Source organism: Bison bison, unplaced genomic scaffold (genome assembly GCF_000754665.1).
Source record: "Bison bison bison isolate TAMUID 2011002044 unplaced genomic scaffold, Bison_UMD1.0 scf7180017864020, whole genome shotgun sequence".
Taxonomy (NCBI): Eukaryota; Metazoa; Chordata; class Mammalia; order Artiodactyla; family Bovidae; genus Bison; species Bison bison.
The window spans coordinates 108,695-124,589 of record NW_011494592.1 but is presented as its reverse complement, the minus strand read 5'-3'; the positions used below and the strand labels follow the sequence as shown (position 1 = coordinate 124,589).

General features: G+C 42.1%; 1 protein-coding gene across 1 annotated transcript in view; it reads left to right on the top strand.

Moving 5' to 3' along the window:
* Positions 1 to 11,073: 11,073 nt before the first annotated feature.
* FOXI3 (forkhead box I3) overlaps positions 11,074 to 15,895 on the top strand; it is a 9,211-nt gene continuing 4,389 nt past the window's right edge. The window contains exons 1-2 of the mRNA XM_010834126.1: positions 11,074 to 11,088; positions 15,668 to 15,887. Coding sequence (XP_010832428.1) covers positions 11,074 to 11,088; positions 15,668 to 15,887 — 235 coding nt within the window. The remainder of the gene's footprint in view (positions 11,089 to 15,667; positions 15,888 to 15,895) is intronic.

Sequence of the window (15,895 nt, the reverse complement as noted above, 5' to 3'; positions counted from 1 at the left end):
ACCCACTCCAGTATTCTTGTTTGGAGAATCCCATGGACAGAGGAGCCTGGTGGGCTATGACGGTCCATAGGGTCGTAAAGAGTTGAACATGACTGAAGCAATTTAGCACTCATATATAAAACAGATGACCAATAAAGACCTACTATATATAGCTCAGAGACCTATACTCAGTATCTTGTAATAACCTATAATGGAAAAAGAGTCTAAAAACAAAGAGATATATTAATATATGTGTATATAGGTATAACTGAATCATGTTGCTGTAAACTAACACAATGTTATAAATCAACTATATTCAATAAATTTGTCTTTAAAAAACCACTATATATATGTATGTATGTATATATATATATATATATATATATATATAAATAAATAAACAGGACTTCCCTGATGGCTCAGAGGGTAAAGCATCTGTCTGCAATGCAGGAGACCCAGGTTCGATCCCAGGGCCGGGAAGATCCCCTGGAGAAGGAAATGGCAACCCACTCCAGTACTATTGCCTGGAAAATCCCATGGATGGAAGAGCCTGATAGGCTACAGTCCATGGGGTCACAAAGAGTCGGACACGACTGAGTGACTTCACTTTCACTTTTATATATATATAAACACATTCATATGAAGTGCTCCTGATTGCCTGATTATTTCCATATCTTGTATCCCAACTTTGTGCCTCTGCCTCTCCACTTCTGAGGGATGATATAGGCACATGCTTGCTAGTTGTGGCTCTTAATGTCATCTCCAAATGGAGATAAGGTCAAGGATGCCTATAATTTGAAAAATAATTGGATTGATTCTGACAATTCTCTCTGATCTCCCCAACTTGAGAATCATTGCTTTATCACTTAAGTGTATCTACAAAGGAATATTTGGGAGTTCCCTGGTGGTCCAGTGGTTAAGACTTTGAGCTTCTACCGCAGAAGCCACAGGGTTCAGTCCCTGGTTGAGGAACTAAGATCTCACATGCTGTGTGGTGTGGCCAAAATGTTTGATTTTTTTTTAATTTAAAAATATAAAGGAATGTTTGCCCTCATTTTTAAAGTATTGAATAGGTGAGTATGCCCCCAAATTCCAGTGTGAGGATCAATAGGGGCGGGGGTTAAGAAGTATAGAGCCTGCAGGCACCCTATTATAGAAACTCAGTCTCCATGAGGTGGAGCCAAGGAATCTCCATTTAACATGCTTCCAGGGTGACTCTGCCACAGGACAAGGAAACACTGGATGGAAAAAGGTCAGCACAGCTTCTCCAATTTCAGCCCCAGGTGAGTGGATCTACAGTCAAGAGGAAGCCAAAGGACCAAGGCAGTAACCAACACTTTCATCATCATTATCACCCTCCCAAACTATCCACAGAGTGCCTATTATATGAAAGGCAATTGTTGTTCAGATGCTAAGTTGTGTCTGACTGTGACCCCATGGACTGCAGCATGCCAGGCTCCTCTCTCCTCCACTGTCTCAAGAGTTTGCTCAAATTCATATCTATTGAGTCAGTGATGCTATCTAACCATCTCATCCTCTGTCTTCCCCTTCTCCTCATGCCCTCAATCTATCCCAGGAATAGGGTCTTTTCCAATGAGTTGGCTCTTTGTATCAGATGGCCAAAGTATTGGAACTTCAGTTTCAACATCAGTCCTTCCAATTAATATACAGGGTTGATTTCCTTTAGGATTGACTCATTTCAGTTCAGTCGCTCAGTCGTGTCCTTGTGCTCCCATGAACCACAGCACGCCAGGCCTCATCACCAACTGCTGGAGTCTACCTAAACCCATGTCCATAGAGTTGGTGATGCCATCCAACCATCTCGTCCTCTCTCATCACCTTCTCCTCTTGCCCTCAATCTTTCCTAGCATCAGGGTCTTTTCAAATGAGTCAGCTCTTCTCATCAGATGGCCAAAGTATTGGAATTTCAGCTTCAGTAGCAGTCCTTCCAGTGAACACCCAAGACTGATCTCCTTCAGGATGGACTGGTTGGATCTCCTTGAAGTTCAAGGGACTCCCAAGAGTCTTCTCTAACATCACAGTTCAAAAGCATCAATTCTTCTGTACTCAGCTTTCTTTATAGGCCAATTCTCACATCCATCTATGACTACTGGAAAAACCATAGCCTTGACTAGATGGACCTTTGTTGACAAAGTAATGTCTCTGCTTTTGAATATGCTATCTAGGTTGGTCATAACTTTCCTTCCAAAGAGTAAGCGTCTTTTCATTTCATGGCTGCAATCACCATCTGCGGTGATTTTGGAGACCCCCCAAAATAAAGTCAGCAACTGTTTCCACTGTTTCCCCATCTATTTGCCATGAAGTGATGGGACTGGATGCCATGATCTTAGTTTTCTGAATGTGGAACTTTAAGTCAACTTTTTCACTCTCCTCTTTCACTTTCATCAAGAGGCTCTTTAGTTCTTCACTTTCTGCCATAAGGGTGGTGTCATCTGCATATCTGAGGTTATTGATATTTCTCCCAGCAATCTTGATTCCAGCTTGTGCTTCTTCCAGTCCAGTGTTTCTCATGATGTACTCTGCATAGAAGTTAAATAAGCAGGGTGACAGTATACAGCCTTAACGTACTCCTTTTCCTATTTGGAACCAGTCTGTTGTTCCATGTCCAGTTCTAACTGTTGCTTCCTGAACTGCATACAGGTTTCTCAAGAGGCAGGTCAGGTGGTCTGGTATTCCCATCTCCTTCAGAATTTCACTCATTTCATATCCATGCAATCCCAGGGACTCTCAAGGGTCTTCTCCAGCACTACAATTTGAAAGCATCAATTCTTCAGTCTGAGACTTCTTTATGGCAATTACCAACCTCAAAAGGTACAAGCAAAGCAAAGGGCCCTAGGATAGAAAGGCTATGAGAACTGTAATTAGAAGAGTGAATCTGGGTTCAATTGGACGTTGGTTAAGAAGAGGTGTAGTAAGTCAGTAAGATATATCTGATCCAAAGTTTTTATATATAATGAAATCTAGCAAACTGAGGAAGCCACTGATATTACAAAACCAGCCCATCTTTGTGTATTTGTCAGACACAGGCTGAATTAAGGCCATGGTTACATCTTGACCTGTCTACTCATACATCTAAAGAAGAGAACCGGGTTTTACATTTATTGACTAGGGACTTCCCTGGTGGTCCAGGGTAAAGAATCTGCCCTTCCACAACAGGCGACAGGGGTTCGATCTCTGGTTGCTTGGGAAGATCCTGCATCCTGCACAGTGCAGCCAAAAAATAAATAAAATAAGATAAATATACTTAAATTTATTGACCAGTTCATGGCAAACCATGATAAAGCTTGGGAGCAATGCATTGGGAAAAGCTTGGAGGGTTCTTGGAGCATGGCTGGTTAACAAGTGAATGGACTTCCTTCAGGTTGTCTCCCCAAACTCCCAAAAGTATTCATCTTGTGTTCACTGGGGAACTCTCAGCCACAGGAAATAGGCAGGAAGATTTCAGGAGACAATTAAAATTGTCAAATGTATTAGGCACAGGCTTCCCTGGTGGCTCAGACAGTAAAGAATCCTCCTGCAATGCGGGAGACCTGGGTTCAATCCCTGGGTTGGGACTGGAGAAGGAAATAGCTACCCACTCCAGCATTTTGGCCTGGATAAATCCATAGACAGAGGAGCCTGGTGGGCTACAGACCATGGGGTTGCAAAGACCCGGACATGACTGAACAACTTTCAATTTTCATTAGACATAGATCACTACAGTCTCAACCTTTTGAGACTGAAAGACACAGGCTGAAGCTTCACTCTTGTCTTTTAAGATAGGAGAAGAATTAAGTCTTTCTAGAAGAAAATTCTATCTTCATGGACATCATATGCATGATTGGGTGAAGAATTGCAAATTAGCATATCTTTAGATAAGTTTTCCTCATTTGAAAGCCGAATTTATCCTTAAAGGACAAGCTTGTTTCAGAATTCCCAAGCCAGATAAACTGACCTTGGGGATTATAAACTCGTAGTCTGGGTCCCCTGGGTCTCTTGGTCATCTGGGTGGGAAAATTCTCATCATTTGAAGCTACATGGGAGCAAAAATTTATAGTTTATAAAGTTTATCTGGAGCCGGAATCAGGATCTGTCATGCTCAATAAGTATTTCTTGAATTCATAGATGAGCCTGTTTATAAACTTACCCAAAATACTTGCTGAAAGTATTTTGCAGGGATGAAGAAACATTTGTCAGTGTTGATAAAAAGGATTTTATAAGCATAATCCAACAATGGTCAGAGCCCAAGAAATCGTTCCTCTATTCCTTTTTGGATTATGCCTTCACAAATTTATAATAGATTCTAACAATTACTTAAGATGGCTTCTTAAATCAAACATTTTTGAATATAAGTTAGCCAAACCTATCAAATGGGTCAATTAAATACCATTTTCCATTCCCATGCTAACACATGTAAGCTGCAATTCTTCATGCTGGTTAAAAAAAATTCAAAAAACAAAATTTGTTTTATTACTGTAAAACAAGTGTGGTGTTTAATGTAGAGTGCTAGCACGCTTAGTTGTGTCTGACTCTTTGCAACCCTTTGGACTGTAGCCAACGAGGCTCCTCTGTCCATGGGATTTTTCAGGCAAGACTACTGGAGTGGGTTGCCATTTCCTCCTCTAGGGGATCTTCCTGACTCAGGGATGGAACCCGAGTCTCCTGTGTCTCCTGCATTGCAGGCGGATTATTTACCTACTGAGCCATCGGGGGAGCCCTACTAATATATGCTGCTGCTGCTAAGTCGCTTCAGTCGTGTCTGACTCTGTGCGACCCCATAGACCGCAGCCCACCAGGCTCCACTGTCCCTGCGATTCTCCAGGCAAGAACACTGGAGTGGGTTGCCATTTCCTTCTCCAATGCATGAAAGTGAAAAGTGAAAGTGAAGTTGCTCAGTCATGTCCGACTCTTAGCGACCCCATGGACTGCAGCCTACCAGACTCCTCCGTCCATGGGATTTTCCAGGCAAGAGTACTGGAGTGGGTTGTCATTGCCTTCTCCTACTAATATATAATTTTGTCTGAATCTTATTTATTTTTAATTGAAGGATAATTGCTTTGCTTTACAATGTTGTGTTGGTTTCTGCCGTACAACACGAATCAGCCACAATCATATCTATATATATATAGATAGATATAAACAGATATCTTTCCTCTTAAACCTCCCTCCCCTTAATTTTTTAAAGTTGAATTATAGTTAATTTACAATGTTCCATTTATTTATTTTACAGTGTTGTTCTTAATCTTGATTTAAAAATAAACATCATTATACTGAACATCACTTTGTTACTAAACTGATCATAAGTCATGCCGTTCTTTCTACTGAGGAATTTATTTTCAGATTTCAATCTTTGCTAATGGCATTAAGTTTACAGTTACTTATATTACATTATTCATGTTTTTATTTTTAATCTTTTTGAAATTTAACATTATTGAAGGCAACAATTTTTTCAGCAATATTAATGAACAAAATTAATTTAAATTGTGTTCCTTCTATGGCAGTGATATATAAATCATACAATCATAATAATCATATAATTATCATATGATCATATAATTAAGTATATATATGTATATACTTAGTAATAATGCTATATGATTTTCCTTCCAAACGATGGAATTTAAAAGTTGAATCAATTAAAAGAAAATACTAATAATTAGCATAAGTGGGTTAGAATCATGAAGAGGACATCAGAAGGGCTAGATTTAGTGGAAACACTGAGAGCAGAGCCAGCACGGAGTAGAGACTAGGCTGGCTAACAAGATGAGCTGCCTCTCCTGGGATCCCCTACACCATGCTATGGAGGTTACACTTTATCCTAAGAGCAGTGGGAATGACTAAAGAGTTAAAATCAGTTTCATGATGACATTTGCTCTTCTATCAATATAAAATCATTATGGGGCAGAGAGAGGATTAGAAGTAACAAAAAGAGCCAGGGAGTTCAGTTAGGAGTCAACTGCAAAAATCCAAGGGAGGGATGATGGTGGTCTGATTCTTGGTGTTGCCAGCAGGACAAAGAGTAAAGAACTGCCATGGCCTGACTTGGTCCTTCAGTAGAAGAACCTCTGGTTCTTGGCTTAGACAATGGGTCATGGGAATATGGAGGAGAAGTGGATTTTAAGAGGATAATGATGAGATGCTTAGATATGTATTGAAGGTGACTTGCATGAAAATGAAGAGGAAATAAATATTCAGTAGGAGCTGGTGGCTGGGCCAGGACCTCATATGAGTGAACTGGATAGGAGTTGCTGTTGTTGTTCAGCTGCTAAGTCATGTCTGACTCTTTGCGTCCCCATGGACTGCAGCATGCCAGGCCTCCTTGTCCCGCACAGGGAGTTACCAGCATTTAATATTTCTTTTGCAATGGATAAAATCCTACTTGTGTGTGTTTGCTAGGGCTGCCAAAGTACTGGACTGGCCAAAAATGTTGTTTGGGTTTTTCCATATGATGGTACAGCAAAACCCAAATGAACTTTTTGGCCAACTCAATACAGACTGAGTGGTTTCAACCACAGAACTTTTTTTCTTCGTAGTTCTGGGTGTTAGATGTCCAAGACCAAAGTGTCACTGGCGTTAGTAACCTCTGAGGGCTTCTCTCCTCGGCTTAGATGACTGTCTTCTCCCTATCTTCCCATGGTCTTTCCTTTGCATGTGTGTGTCTGTGTCCTAATCTCTTGTCATAAAGGCTTTAGTCATTTTGGATTAGGGCTCCCTTGTCCTAAGAACCTAATTCACCTTAATTACCTCTGTAATGACCAAATAGTCACATTCTGAGGTATAAAGAGGTAGAAAGTCAACATTGTGGTTTGGCAGGAATGCAATGCAGCCCATAATGTCACATCCTAACTTGTTAAATCACAATGGAAATCTGTTGGCTAATGAAAACAGGAAGTTCAAAAGGTTGAAGGAAGATTCTGAATAAAGGGATTCAAATCTTGGATCCAGGACATGTCTTCATTCCTGTCATTCAGCTTTACATGATGTCACCCGCAGTGTCATGGTACCAATGATGGTCATTTCAGGGCCACATCCTCTGTACAGGAACCAAGACTTGTGAAGAAAGGAACTTTTTCCTGATAATCCCAAGAGAAATTCTGAAGATGATCTTAAGTGACCTATCTTTTTTTTTAACTTTTTATTTGGTATTAGAGTACAGCTGATTAACAATGTTGTGATAATTTCAGGTGAACAACGAAGGGACTCAGCCATATATATACATGTATCCGTTCTCCTGCAAACTCCCCTCCCTTCCAGTCTGCCACAGAACATTGAGAAGAGTCCCATGTGCTATACAGTAGGTCCCTGCTGGTTATCCATTTTAAATATAGCAAACTCTACATCAAACTCCCTAATTATTCCTTCATCCCAACCTTCCCCCTGGCAACCATAAATTCATTCTCTATGTCTGTGAGTTTGTTTCTGTTTTGTCAATTCCTTTGTATCATTTCTTTTTAGATTCCACATATAAGGGATGCCATGTGATACTTCTCCTTCTCTGACTTAAGTGACCTATCTTAAATCATTCACTCACGTCAAACAAATCACTGCTGTAGGAAAGAGTAACTCTGGGCAAGGGCCAAGTCTGAGTCTCCAGTTTTTCCCTGTCCAGTGGCCAATCCCACACAATTCTTACAAGCCCGCAAGTATAGCTCTTCTTTACAGAGCTATTAAACAGGCAGTAATAGCTGTAAAGAACCATTACAACTAAAGGCACAGGAGTGGATATGGCAGCCCATGAAGAATGTGTGCGAGGAAAAGAAGAGGACTGAATTAGGAACCTGAGGGGGTAAAAAACTATATTCAAAGGATGAGATGAGAAATAGACAGACATCCTTTGAAAATGCAGAAGATAAAGGAAGAAAGTCAGGACAGAGCGCTATCATAGATCCAACAGAAGAGATAATGTTAACAAAGAAACCACAATTTGCAACACCTGGGGGTGAAAATTAATATCTTTAATCACAAAGAGCTCAGACACATCCATTTTTTTTAAAAAGAGCAAAATGAGCAAAAGGTCAGAACAGGAAGTTAACAAAACGAAAAAATTAACATGACATGTGACTAGGTATTCATTCATCAGGGAAAACAAACCGAAACACATTTGAGATATCCTTCTGTGCTTTTAAGATCAGTAAATAAAAAAACTTGGAACACATCCAGCTTTAGCAAAAGGGAAGGAAAATAGGCGTCCAACATGAACCTGCTAGTGGTATAAACTGGGGCATCCTCTTGAAGAACCATTTGTCAGAATCACATGTTTAAAGGTATGTCCTCTTTGACCCAGAAAATCCCAGCTAGAAATTTACTTGTTGTGGTTGCTGTCACTAAGTCCTGTCCCAGACTTAGTGACCCCATGGACTACAGCACGTCAGGCTTCCCTGTCCCCTTCACTATCTCCTGGAGTTTGCTCAAACTCATGTCCATTGAGTCGATCATGCCATCCAACCATCTCATCCTCTGTCTATCCCTTCTCCTTATCCCCTCAGTCTCTTTCAGCATCAGGGTCTTTTTAATGAGTTGGCTCTTCACATCAGGTGGCCAAAGTATTGGAGCTTCAGTCCTTCCAATGAATATTCAGGATTCATTTCCTTTAGGATTCACTGGTTTGATCTCTTTGCAGTTCAAGGGACTTTCAAGAGTCTTCTCCAGCACCACACACAATTCAAAAGCATCAATTCTTCGGTGCTCAGTCTTCTTTATGGGCCAACTCTCACATCCGTACATGACTACTAGAAAAACCATAGCTTTGACTATAAGGATCTTTGTTAGCAAAGTAATGCCTCTGCTTTTAAGCCATTTTCTTTAAAGGAGGTAGTTGTAAGATCCATCTAAAGTAGGTTAAATTCAAAATGCTGCTAATGCTAAGTCGCTTCAGTCATGTCCGACTCTGTGCGACCCCATAGACGGCAGCCCACCAGGCTCCCCCATCCCTGGGATTCTCCAGGCAAGAACACTGGAGTGGGTTGCCATTTCCTTCGCCAATGCATGAAAGTGAAAAGTGAAAGTGAAGTTGCTCAGTCGTGTCCGATTCTTCGAGACCCCATGGACTGAAGCCCACCAGGCTCCTCCATCCATGGGATTTTCCAGGCAAAAGTACTAGAGTGGGGTGCCATTGCCTTCTCCAAATTCAAAATACTGCCTAACAAATATGGAGGGACACCACCAAATTAAAACAGGGACAGGCTGTAAACCACTCTTACAAAACAATACTGGTGGGTCTTCACTGAACATCTCATGAAGGGGAACACCAGGAGGACGAATGAGGTAGACGTTTGGACATATGGACTGCTTTGGAAAGTTCTCCAAAACATATTAATGGAACTAGAAGGTGCAAAGCTATGTCAATGGCATGGATTCTGCTTTAAAGGCATATATCTGTGCAGGTTAAGTACCTCCAAACATTTTCTGGAGGAAAGCATAAGAAACTGATAGGGGATAGGAAGTTGAAGGGGTGAGACTTCTAATTTCCATTTTACATCATTTAATGCTTTTTAACTTTAATTTCTTTAAGTAACAAACAATAATTGAGCATGCACCAATGATAGGCACTGAACCAGCCACTGGGGAAATACCGGAGGAGGCAATTAATGATGGTGTCCCTGGTGGCTCAGTTGGTAAAGAATCCCCCTGCAACACAGAAGACCCAGGTTTGATCCCTGGGTTGGGAGAAAGAAATGACAACTCACTCCAGTATTCCTGCTTGGAAAATCCCATGGACAAAGGAGTCTGGTGGGCTACAGTCCATGGGGTCACAAAGAGTCAGAAACGACTGAGTGTTTGAGCAGAGCATATATAATTATTGCCGAGAGCTCCCAGCCTGGGCTTCGTGGTGTGATTGCCTGGCTCTGAATCAGCTTTGAATCTTGGCTGCACACTTAGAAATTACTTAACTTCTCTCTCTGAGACTTCATCTGTAGAATGCAGACTGAGAGTTCTTATCTCACAGAATTGCTGTAAGAAGTAAATGAGATAACCCATGGAAGATGCTTAGCACAATGCCAGGCATTTAGTACATGTTTCCTTAATTGTAAGCACTCAAAAAAAGTGAGCCACAGAGTCACGGAGACACAGTCCCCAGCCTCAAAGAACACTCAGTATAGTGAGTAGCTGAACTGGAGAGGAGGAACTGGTTATTAGAAATGAGAGTCCAGAGAACTGGATAACCTACCAAGCCGATGCTGAAGCCATCCAGCAAGACAGGAGGGCTGGAGGGCATTTGTGCCCTGAGGAGGGAGGAGTTGGGGGAAAAGTAGCCTCAGGGCACCATGGGAGGATCCCGGGGAGCCAGGATGCTTTCAGAGCACGGAGAGACACTATCAGGCAAGTCTTCTAGGAGAGCTGAAGACACTCTGGGAGCAGGTCTGGAGCACAAGGAAGGGTCTGACAAGTTAGCTGAGGAAGCTCAAGAATGGGGCTAATCAGCTAGAGCCAGAGGCCAGTGAAGCATTCCAGAGGATTGGGGAGGGGAGAGTGAAGCACTGGGAAGAGGTCTAAGGTTCAAGCAGGCAGTGATGTATTAGTAACTTTGTTCAAAGGATTTGTTGGATCACCATGGTTTGGGCTGATAATTTTTTTCTCTTATTCTTCTGGACTAAGTACACAGAACTTCGGTGGTATCTTCAGAGGCTTCAACCCACAAGAATCCCAAGGGGTCATCCTTTGTGCTAGGCATCCTGTGCCTAATGTTGGCAGTGGGAAGAGTGCCATAAGCCATGGGGGTCAGCTGGCCTATGGCCTGGTAGTGCTTCTGAGCCTCCCTGCCCATGATTTTTGCACCCTGCCCCCGGTATCTGAGCCTCCCAGGTAGCAGCAGTTGTAAAGAATCCTCCTGCCAATATAGGAGATGTAGGAGATGTGGGTTTGATCCTTGGATTGAGAAGATCCTGGAGGAGGAAATGACCACTCACTCCAGTATTTTTGCATGGAAAATTCCATAGACAGAGAAGCTAGCTGACTATGGTCTGTATGGTCACAAAGAGTCAGACCCAATGAGTGACTGAGCATACACAACACCTGTATTTACAGCTCACTCCAGTCTTTGACTCCCAGGTGGCTTAGTAGGGGGACCAAAGGGGCAACTTGGCCAAGGTTAACATGAACAGCTCACAGGTAAATGTGTTCTTGGAAAAGAAAACAGAGGCTAAGTTGGTGAAAAACCTGCTCTCCTAGTGGAAAAGAGCCACCTCAGTTTCCCATCAGCTCTTAGATTCAGTAAGTAGAGCCTAAATGTTTGTTAAAAACTGATGGACAGCACCTCTGACATCTGCTGCATCTGCAGTGATGCACTGGGAGGGGACAGAGGCTCTTCAGTGTGCTCCTCATTAATGACAGTGCTGCTAAGTCGCTTCGTCATGTCCGACTTTGTGCGACCCCAGAGATGGCAGCCCACCAGGCTCCCTTGTCCCTGAGATTCTCCAGGCAAGAACACTGGAGTGGGTTGCCATTTCCTTCTCCAATGCATGAAGGTGAAAAGTGAAAGTGAAGTCGCTCAGTCATGTCCGACTCTTATCGACCCCATGGACTGCAGCCTACCAGGCTCCTCCATCCATGGGATTTTCCAGGCAAGAGTACTGGTGTGGGGTGCCATTGCCTTCTCTGATTAATGACACTACCAGTTGCTATGTGTATGTATATATATATACACAATATATATACACACACACACACACACATATATACTATACATACATATATATACACTATATATATACCAGTTGCTATATGTGTGTGTGTGTGTGTGTGTGTGTATATATATATATATATACTATATCTATATATATAGGAGTGGTTTCCAACTCCTTGCAACCCCATCATGATGGACTGTAGCCCATCATTCTCTGTCTGTGGGATTCTCCAGACAAGAATACTGGAGTGAAACAAACAAACAAACAAAAAAGAATACTGGAGTGGGTCGCTATTCCCTTCTCCAGGGATCTTCCCTAACCAGGGATCGAACCCAGGTCTCTCGCATTGTGGCCCGATTTTTATGGTCTGAGCCACCAGGGAAACCCCTAAATGAGAACCAGTTAAATGGTCAGCAATTGGAAAAAGTAAGGAATGAGGTGGTGGGTCCAGCCCCCATAGATGCAATATCTTTCCTTCAAGAATCCATCCTTTCTTCACCAGAAAAATCTTACATATTTTAGCCTATGTGGTAGTTATTCTTACTTCATTTTCCCCTAAACTGTATTCTTTGATTACAATGAGTTTTCCCACTTTCTCTTAATTTTTTAATAGCTGCTAAGTCTTTATTTGGCCTTCCCAGGTGGTTCAATGGTAAAGAACCCACCTGTCAATGCAGGAAACATGTGTTCGATCCCTGGGTCAGGAAGATCTCCTGGAGAAGGAAATGGCAACCCACTCCAGTATTCTTGCCTGGGAAATCCCATGGACAGAGGAGCCTGGCAGGCTACAGTCCATGGGGTCACCAAGAGTCAGACACAACTGAGTGACTGAACAACAACAATTGTCTCTAATTACTTTTGGCATTAAAAATTGACAACAATCCATATCCCCTATTGATGAGCTACAGTGTGTGTATGCTTGGGTGTGTTTTCTTTTTTTCATTTGGGGTATAGTTGCTTTAAAACATTGTCTTAGTTTCTGCTGTATACATATAGCTGATTCAGTTCTTGCCTTCTCTTCTCACCTCCTCTGTTGTTCTAAGTTGCAACTATGGGACTTCCCTGGTGGTCCAGTGGGTAAGACTCCACGCTCCCAATGCAGGGGGCCTGGGTACAATCCCTGGTCTGGGAACTAGGTCCCCCATGCAAGCACAAGGAAGATCCTGTGAGCCACAACTAAGACCCAGCACAGCAAAAACACATAAATAAGTTGCAGCTATCAGGAATTAAGAGCACTGAGGTTATTTCCAATGTATATTACCTTTTTCTTCCTCAGTAAATATGGAAATGGATAAGGAAATGGCAACCCACTCTAGTATTCTCACCTGGGAAATCCCATGGACAGAGAAGCCTGGCAAGCTATAGCCCATAGGGTCGCAGAGTTAGATCCAACTAAACAACAAAAAAATATGGACAAATACTAGCAAATGCCATAGTGCAAACATTTCTATGCTATAAATCAATGAGTGTAAAGAATTTTACATGTTATTATAGTATTTGTTAAAAATGACTACATTCCATTGTAAATTACTGTTGTTGCACAAGGAAGCATCTAGAATGTTACCAAATGTCAGTGGAAAATAAATGAGAGATTTTCTTCAGGTTGAAAGGTTTCCCAAAATGTTTTATTTTCCAGTGATGAAAACATGCAACATCTACCTTTGTTTTACATCATTTTACACTGGTATAGGTACATTGATCAATTGCCTCAATTATATTCTTTTGTGAAAAGGCAATTTAACAATACATTATTACAGAGAACTTGCATTTTATGCCTAGGTTTTATTCTATTTGCTTTTCTGTTTTTTTTCAAGTGTACCGAATGTTTTAAAATTTTGTTTAAAATTCCATGTGGCTCAGTCAGTGATAAAGAATCCACCTGCCAATGCAGTAGACACAGGAGACTCGAATTCCATCCCTGAGTTGGGAAGATCCCTTGGAGGAGGAAATGGCAATCCTCTCCAGTATTCTTGCCTGAAAAATCCCATGGGCTGGGGAGCCTGGCCGGCTACAGTCCATGGAGTCGCAAAGAATCAGACAGGACTGAGCAACTGAGTACATACACACGGATTTAAGATATTATTTTAAATTTTGACATTAAAAACCAAGACTGTGACCAATGAGTCTTAAGCTTGGCTAATTAATATGTAATTTAAAAACAAATAGAAAAAAGTATGATATCCAAACCCTTAGCAGGGGTGAACTGTTCATTTCACAGGTCCCTATCTGGATATCTGCTGTAACAGAGCAAAGAGCCGCTAGGTGGCTCCATTAATTTAATAAAATTAAAGTTGGGAAAAGATAATGTATAGTCAAGGAGCAAAATATCTTTTAAGCAGAACCTTTAACCAAAGAAACAATGATCTTTAATCATAGCCTCTCACTCAGAATAATTTGGAATATAGGATTAAGAGTTGAACTAAAAAAAAAAAATCTGCAAGACTGCAAAGTATGTATGGGTAATCAATTTGCTAAAGAAAAGTATATTCTTAAGGACATCAATTACTAAGGGAGGGATGGTTTCAAATCTTTCCTAATTTATTACCATCTAGTTTGCCAGCTTTTCTTTTGAACTTTTTCTCTTTTTTTGTTTAAACTTTAGGAAAAAATATTAAATTTGAGCATTTATTAAGTTACTAAAAATTGCTTTCCAATTTCTTGACTTACAGCTGTCATCCTTATTAACATCCCAAGAAAAATAACAACTTCGTCTGGGCTATTTGGGAAGGAAAAAGAAAGCAGTTTTCCTTCCCTCAAAATACAACTAAGGCAAACACTACTCCATTCTATACCATTTGCAAGGAGACGGAAAGAAACTGTGTGACAAGAATTCCTTCCCGGGTTCACAAAAGACGAGAAAAAAATGTTACATTTGAAGTGTGAGTTGCATTTTAGGTACCCAAGTTGGCTAAGATCTTTGGATTTTACTTTTTAAGAAGTGCTAAAACAGAAGAGGATCATTTTCCTGAAAGTACATAAGGAACTGTCACGAAAATAAATGCGGGAGGTGGGTTCCGAATTATTAAGTATTCTGAATCGTCAATCTGCAATTGACAAATAGGAAAAAAAAATTTTTTTTTCCTCTCCCCTCTCCTTTAAAAGAGAATCTCAGACCTGTGACTGCTTAAGAAAATATTTAGAACTCAATTTAACCGTAAAAAAAAAATTTTTTTTTCTTATCGTTCGGAGTCAATAATAATGATGGCGTGGCACTTGAGTCTCCACAGTATTTTGCTGATTTTGTTTGTTTTTCCGGGCAGGAGCTGCATTAGAAAACTTAACAGAAGTAGAGGGCAAGTCTTCTGCCATAATTCGTTGAGATCGTTTTTTGTAAACGAGCGCTTCTAGCACAGTTTAAATTACAGTTGGCTTTAAAATGCTAATTCCGAACCCACTTATTTATGTGTCTTTGAAAACGTTTACCCTTCTGTTTTCGAAGACAACAAATGACACCAAAAGTCTGCGCAAACTGGACCTAAAATGCATATCTATTTTCCGGATAGGAACGAACCTATCGCTATGTTTAGAGAAATTAAAAAACCGATTTCGGTCCTTCCCTTCAAAGAATTCCCTAGGACAAGGGGACGCACCAAGAATGCTCCTTAATATCTACGGTGTACCTCCAAAGACTTGTAAATCGCGTCTATTATTCTCGACTGGGAGCCGACCAGTCGAGACCGGACGTGAATCCTGCAACTGATCACAAAAGATGTAGAGGCTCCAGGTCGAAATATCAAAGGTTGGGGCGGGGGCAGGCAGGTGGGCTGAGCGGCCACCCAGAGTTAACTCACAGACTTTTTAGAACAGTCGGACCGTCCTGGAGATTTTCTCTTTGTTTTGATATTCGTTATTTTATTTCGTTCTTGTGCTGAGGACACAATGGTTAGGAGTGGGGAACAGGTTGCTTGAATATCGGAGGCGCCGGCCTCCCCCGGGCTTCCCTGGTTCTTCCCGACCTCCCTCCGTTCCACCCCGGCCCGGAGAGGAGGGGTTGCAGCGGCCGGGCAGGCGCGGCGGGCGGCCGGAGGTTTCCGCGCGCTGGGCCGGGATGCGTGCGCGGGCAGGTGGGGCGTGGCGGGGGCGTGGAGAGCCGGAGCCCGCGGGCAGCCGCCCAGCCCCGGGACCGGCCCGGGAGGAGCCCAGCCGCTGACGGTTATAAGAGGCTAGCTCGTCGGCGCTCCGCGCTCACCCATCAGTCCCCGCCCCTCCTCGCCGAAGACACGAGTCGCCGAGCCAGGGCCGCAGGGTTGGCCCCCAAAGGGATGCTCTTGCCCGAGCGGCGAGGTCAGCCC